Raw genomic sequence first — 7,033 nt, forward strand, 5'->3', positions numbered from 1 at the left:
TAATTAAAAAAAAAACTATTTTAAGCCCCCTGTTTGACTATTTTTATAAAAAATGTCTAAAATTTTTTTTTTTTACCTATTTATGTCTATTTACTTCTAAAATATTATCAATAAAATTCTCTTGAATAATAAAAAAAATAATAACACAAAATCTAAATTTAATTATTCAAATTTGAAATACAACATAAAAAATTAAAAACAATATATCATAAATTATACTATTTATATGAGGTGTGCGGATCTATCACAAAAATCACTGCTAAATTGGCAATCTAATTTTACTATAGTCCAGATCGAATCTGATGTGATCCAATAATTTTGCAAATTAGATAATATCCATAAAATTCAGATCAGATACGAATAATTATTACGAATATATAGATATTATCCAATCTATCTTCAATCTTATTTTAAACCACAAGTAGCATTTTTCTTAAACCACCGGGGCGCAAAACAAAAAAGGGCTACGCATACGCTTTGCTTCCTCTTTGATCCAATGACCAAAAAAGCAAGCGACCCATAACTAATTACTTTTCATTAATGCTACCTAAAAGTCCATTATAAGTTTTTTTGGACTGAACCATTTGTTTGGTTTTCTAATGTATTTTTAAATTAAAGAAATTAAAAATTAATTTGTCAAAAATTAAAATTTTATTGACCAATAAATTATTATATACATAATATAAAAGATTCGAACTTTTGAATTTGTTTAAAAAACCTAATGCACAAACTATTTGGTCATTGACACTTTGGACTGAGATACTGAAGTGTACTTCAAACACTTCAAGGGCAAGACCCAAAAAAGAAATATAGGGAAATTATAAATTTTGCAAATTAAATATTATTTTTGGTGTTCATAAATTAAATATAGTATCAGTTAAGATTTTTTTATGATAAAATTTTCCAATCATCAATTCATTCCACATGATGAAGTGAATTTTGTGAATTATGCTTATATATATATATATATATATATATATGCTTATGTAATATATTTCAATAAAAACAAAATCAATTTATCATTATCTTGTATATTTAAAACGCGTGAGTGAGTTGGATGTGGTGGCCCAAATAACCAATTTTCTCTTTTAGAAAAGTAATTGATTAATTAATTCCATCCCAAAAAAGAAAGAAAGAAAATGAATTAATTAGTTTTATAATAAAAGTAAAAGAAAATAATGAGATGGGAATTGTGGCTGGCAGCGGTGATGAGAGAGAAAAATATGACAAAAGAAGACAACAAACGACGTTGCATGAGAGATCGAGAAAAACAAGATTGTGTGTGTGAGAAAGAGAGACACAGAGAGAAAGAAAGAACGCGCCTCTGCCCTGACGGACATGGTCGAAGAGAGCTTCCTCTGAGATCATCCTGCAAAGGGCACCATTACAAGGGAACATTAAGGGGTTCAGTTCTATTTTTCCTCCGGAGAAAAAAGAAAAAAAAAATCAATCTTTGCATTCAAAAGATTGTTTTTTTTTTCTTCTTCTTCTTCTTCTGCTGCCCCCTTTTTCCTTCTTCCTGAAATTTGATCTCTACCTACTTGCGTTGCATCCTGCATTGTCGATTGGTTAGATTCCTTTCTCCCTTTTGCATGGTAATTCAATGCTCCCTTTTGCCTTTTTTTTTTTTTGGTTTCTTTTTTGAAAAAGGGAAAAAGGAAAAAAGCATTGAGCTTGCTTGCCAATGGGGTTATTCCTTGTTTCTTCATTGTTATGTCTTTGGTTGGTGATTGTCAGCATTTTCATTATTATGTTCTGTGAAAAGGAAATGAAATCATTTGGTTGATGTTGGTGTCATTTCTTTCAGCTCCCCCATACATTGCTGGGAATCATTCTGAGAGAGGGATATTGAGCTCGGTTATGTACTTGCTGGGCACAAGGTTGTAAGGAAAAGATAAAATACAGAAAATGAGGGACCCTGACGTGATCTTCAGACCCCAGACCTGCTATTAATTTTGCATTCCTTTTGTAATTATACATGCGTTTTGCCTAGTTAGTGAATTTCTGCTGGATAGGAGGTTGAAGGGTTTTTTGTTACTGAAAAAACCTGGAAATTTTTGTACATATGCTATGCATGTATCATATAGCTTCCTGGCTATAAAGAGATATTGACTTGGTCTCAAAGTCTACCAGTGTGGCATTGGCCTCACAAAGACATGGAAAGTAAATGGGGCCCCTTTGGGTTATGCCTTTGGAGTTACATTCTATTGATTTCTGCATGTGGAATTCAGCAGTCTTGCTCTCTGAATGATGAAGGTGATTTTCATGGATTTCCCTCTTGCTTTACTTCCACGGTTCCACCCACAACCCCATTTACATATTCCTTTTCTTGTGTCTATTGCATGATTTCTTCATGATGCATTTGAATGGATAGAAGCAGGATTGGCTCTACTGAAATTTCGGCTGACTGATCCTTACGGCGCTCTAGCAAATTGGAATTCAAATGATTATGCTGCCTGCAAGTGGTCAGGTGCCCATTGTGTTGATGGTAAAGTGAACATGCTGTAAGTTCCATGGTGTTGCCCTCTTTATAGCTTTTTTCAGTGAGAGTCACTTGTTTTGAGAAAGCTGCTAGTTTGATAGATATGAATGCAGTGCTGAACATGGCATGCTTTTTGGATTTTATGCCTTAGTGTTATTTCTTGTAGGGAGCTGAATGGACTATCTTTGGCAGGGGCGTTGGCCCCTGAGCTTGGGAAACTATCCCTATCAGCATTCCTCTTGAAGCTGTGAAAGCTCTGATTGAATTTTATCTTTTATATTGTAATAATAAAAAAATTCTTATAGCTCGGTATTTGTCATATAGAATCTTTCTTAAATTGTCTTAGTAGTCATGATATGCGTAAAAAATGTTATTATTCCACTTCAAAGTTTATGCATGCTCCTGGCAAGTTCTATATTTCATTGTATTTCTAAATCAGAATGTGCACCCTTTGTGCCGTTGGAATAATTTGTTATGCAAGAAGAATTTTTCTGCACCATTCCCAAAGAACCTGGAGATCTAAATAAGCTGGAGTTATTGCAGTTTTATTAGATTTAAATAGTTGTACATAGACATGTTTATAATAGGATACTATGATGTTATTTGCTCTATATAACCAACCTCACTAAACGGAAAAAAAAATGCTAGCGTTTTAGTAGATTTCTGGGTATACTTTTAAATGAAATATTGTTTTCACATAGGTTGGCTTGTGGCAATACAATTGAAGTCGTTGAGCATTATTCATCTCTGAAAACTTCACCTCACCTCAGAAATAGAAAGTTGGCACAATGGTAAGCGGTTCATATTTCTCCTTGGTCTAGTGGTCTTAATTTGTCCATTTCATGCTTTCCTTCCATGTTTCACTCGAATGTTGGATATCATTGTTTTGTCTACTCTGATTTTAAGGTTCAAGACAGAGAAGGCTTCCTCTCATGGAATCAGAGAGAATAACTGTGTCAATTTGCCTGGTGAGTATAGAACATTGATTGATTTGTAGCCTGTGAAAAATGAAAAATCACTTTTAATTTGAATTCAAAATATGGCTTGCATCTTGTAGGTTCTGATGGGATAGAGATTGCTCCAAGTACATCAAATCTAGTCAATACTGCACGCCGACGGTTGCTTGATGAGTCCAGCAGTAACCTTGCCGCTGCACCTTTTGCCGGGGCGCCTGTACCGATTAGTTCCGTTCCAACTACCCTGAGTAGTGGATCTTTCCCAGCTGTACCAGTTTCCAAACAAACTGATTCACCCAACTCACCACCTTCAAGTTCTAATTCTCCTCCAAAAGATAGTCCTTCAAATGAAAATGGTTCAAGCCCGTGGAAGATTGTTGTTATTGTTATATGTGTTCTTATCTTGGTCATTTTTATTTTGGTCCTTCTTTGGATTTGGAGAAAACGAGCTGTAAAAGTAATAAAGCCCTGGAGGACAGGAATAAGTGGACAGTTGCAGAAAGCATTTGTAACAGGTAGCAATCCCATGAGACAAATAAAAACCACATCTTATATATGATTTAAATGAACAATTACGTTTAAAAATTTTGTTGAAAAATTTAAAATGGGATATTTGTGTTTATAATCTTATTTAAAATGGTGATATTGGTTGATGTCTCCATATGAAATGCAGGGGTCCCAAAATTGAACCGAGCGGAGCTGGAGACAGCTTGTGAAGATTTCAGCAATATCATTTATGATTTAGGTTCGTGCACCATATACAAAGGAACTCTGTCCAGTGGCGTTGAGATTGCTGTTGCTTCTACTACTATTACTTCTCCAGCACATTGGACAAAGAGCATGGAGATGGCATATCGGAAAAAGGTTTAAAAGAGATAAAGATATTTGAATTAAGATCCCAAGTTGTTCAATCAAGGGGACTCTCAATTCTCAAACCTGACCTGCTTCTAATTTTTGTTTGTTATATGCTTCAGCTTGATATTTTGTCCCGTATTAACCACAAGAACTTCACCAATCTAATTGGTTACTGTGATGAAGAACAACCCTTCACAAGGATGATGGTGTTTGAGTTTGCTCCAAGTGGAACCCTATATGATCACCTGAATGGTAATACTTTTTTTCCTTAGTTACTATTTTGCACATGGCAAATCTGAATCAATCTAATGCTTGTTCATTTCAGTTCCTGAAGTTGAACACCTTGATTGGAGTGCAAGGATGAGGGTTATTATGGGCACTGCTTATTGTCTTCAGTACATGCACCATGATCTCAATCCACCGATAGCTCATTCCGAGCTGAGTTCAGATGCTATTTTATTAACTGATGACTTTGCAGCTAAGGTATTCACATCTCGAACTCCTTTTGTTTGCTTTTGTTACATTGTTGCAAATTAACTTATCTCCTTTCTTTCAATCTCTCAGATTGCAGAGGTAGTTTTTTGCAAGAATGTAGTATCGCCAACCAAAACAACTGAAGGTGAATCAAAGCAATATGAGTTGCCGCCTGAGTGCTGTCCTGAAAACGATGTCTATAGATTTGGAGTTTTATTGCTTGAAATCATTACTGGGAAACTACCATACCAGGACCATGGCAACCTTACTGTCCTTGCAGACTGGGTACATGTTTGGCCTCTCTTTTTATTTTTAGTATTTCTTGGTTCAGAATTTTGTAAAGAAAATAGTAAAAAAGAATTAGAGTTTAGTGTTATCCTTCATAAAATTGTTAAAATAGAAAACAATACCAATAAGGTCTCTTTCACAAAATCTTGAAAAATAAAAGAGGAAATGAAATAAGTGCAGCCACATTGTTTAACAAAGAATGATTCTCCATGAACTTGGCAGGCTGCTAAGTACTTGCGTGAGAAGACAAGTGATCGCTCTATTGTTGATCCGACGCTGCAATCGTTCAAATATGAAGAACTGAGTGTGATATTTGATGTGATCCATGAATGCACTCAATCAGATGCAAGTCTAAGACCAACAATGAAGGATGTAACTCTCAAGCTGAGGGATGCGCTTAAAATATCGCCCGACCAAGCCGTCCCAAGACTTTCTCCACTCTGGTGGGCTGAACTCGAGATCTTGTCAATGGAGGGCACTTAAAAGCTCTCTTCTCTGTGTTGTAAGTTCAAGTCTCTCTCTTTCTCTCTAACATGTATCAAGCTGACAGAGGATACCTTTCTGAGAAATGTTTGCTGCTACAATTTTTCTTTCTTTCTTTCAATTCATTTCATTTTATTTTATTTTTTGTAAAAGCTTATGTGATTAATACCATAGCTATTCTTGTCCCAATGTAAGTATGTGTGTCTATGTTATGTTATTGTCACTTTGCAAATCTGGGGGTGCTGTAAATTAACTACATTTATTCATCAAGTTTGGATTAAATGTCTAACAGATTTATTGGTATATCGGTCCCATTCTCCATTCAACTTCTATATCAATCTATTCAATATTAATGGAAACTATTCTAATCTAATTCATCAATATTCTATTTTTAACTGTAATATTTATATAGAGGTTAAGTTAAGTACTCACGTTTCTTTGGCTAGCTAAAAACAAAAACTACAATCAAGAACGGGAAACTTTGTAGAAATAAGGATATGCCTTATGTAGTGAGAGTGGTAGAATAAGTTAATGCTAATTATTCAAATATTATAATGGATTTAATTTCTATGTATTTACAGGGTTGGACGTTTTTACACCGTTAGCCCATAGAAGTTATGATTCTTAATGAGGAACTACTCATTGTGATAACCACCCACAACCTTTTTAAATTTTTATTGGTTGACATTGTAAATGTGCTTGAAATCATTTCGTTTGTATGATCATTTAAATAGTAAGTGTGACAACTAATTATGCTTACCAATATGATAATATATAACAATCATTATTATTATTATAATTATATATATCTGTGCAAAAGGATTTATACTCAATATACTAAAAAATTTTTTTTTGGGTGTTTTCAGCGTATGGAGTTAATAATTAAATAAGTCTCTAAAAATTTATCAGTAAATTAAATTAGTCTCTTAAAAATTTGATTCATCAAAATAGTTTCTAAAAGATACACCTGCGAGTCCTATTAATATTTTGTTAAGGGTAATGTTAGGTAATCAATGACTTTTTTGAACAACATGAATAACCATCAATAAAATAAAAATACATTACACTTCTAAATTATTTACCTAAATTTTAATATTAGAATAACTATTCGCATACCTAGTAAAATAAACATCCGATATATCTATTGTTCACTGTTTGAGCGTTATGTATATGTTATATGACATTTTTTTTTGTTAGTACACTACTCACACATCCACTCCACACTATGCAGTTCTTAAATCACAATGTAGTCCGGAGGCAACTAATTCGCCATCTGATCCAGGCCTGAGCTACAATCGACGACAATTTGAGACATCAAATTTTCTATGGGCCAATTTAATTCGGGCCATTTTGATTCGCAAATTCTTCAACGAGCAATTCAACTATTAATTCAATAAACTTTTCTATTTCATAATGATATGAGTTCGATGCTCGCTCTACCGTTTGAATATTGAATAGGGTCATAGGGATGGTAATTTGAGCCAACTAGACCTTG

The 7,033-nt window shown here is 33.9% G+C and overlaps 1 protein-coding gene across 5 annotated transcripts; it reads left to right on the forward strand.

Annotated features, from left to right (window-relative positions):
• The first annotated feature begins 1,290 nt into the window (after nt 1–1,290).
• Nucleotides 1,291–6,194, forward strand: LOC130970253 (protein MALE DISCOVERER 2-like). Of its 5 annotated transcripts, none has more exons than XM_057896269.1 (11): nt 1,291–1,595; nt 1,808–2,256; nt 2,375–2,504; nt 3,184–3,273; nt 3,389–3,450; nt 3,540–3,953; nt 4,112–4,302; nt 4,413–4,545; nt 4,619–4,776; nt 4,858–5,052; nt 5,278–5,774. In XM_057896269.1, exons 2-11 carry the CDS (start codon nt 2,157–2,159, stop codon nt 5,536–5,538), a joined length of 1,734 nt encoding a protein of 577 aa, XP_057752252.1. In that variant the 5' UTR covers nt 1,291–1,595; nt 1,808–2,156; the 3' UTR covers nt 5,539–5,774. The 5 variants fall into 5 exon arrangements, with proteins under 5 accessions (XP_057752252.1, XP_057752251.1, XP_057752253.1 ...); XM_057896268.1 differs by having other exon boundaries at nt 1,291–1,568; XM_057896270.1 differs by lacking the exon at nt 1,291–1,595 and adding an exon at nt 6,120–6,194 and having other exon boundaries at nt 1,775–2,256; nt 5,278–5,557.
• The last annotated feature ends 839 nt before the right edge of the window (nt 6,195–7,033 follow it).

The sequence above is a fragment of the Arachis stenosperma genome, chromosome 3 (assembly GCF_014773155.1).
Source record: "Arachis stenosperma cultivar V10309 chromosome 3, arast.V10309.gnm1.PFL2, whole genome shotgun sequence".
Taxonomy (NCBI): domain Eukaryota; kingdom Viridiplantae; phylum Streptophyta; class Magnoliopsida; order Fabales; family Fabaceae; genus Arachis; species Arachis stenosperma.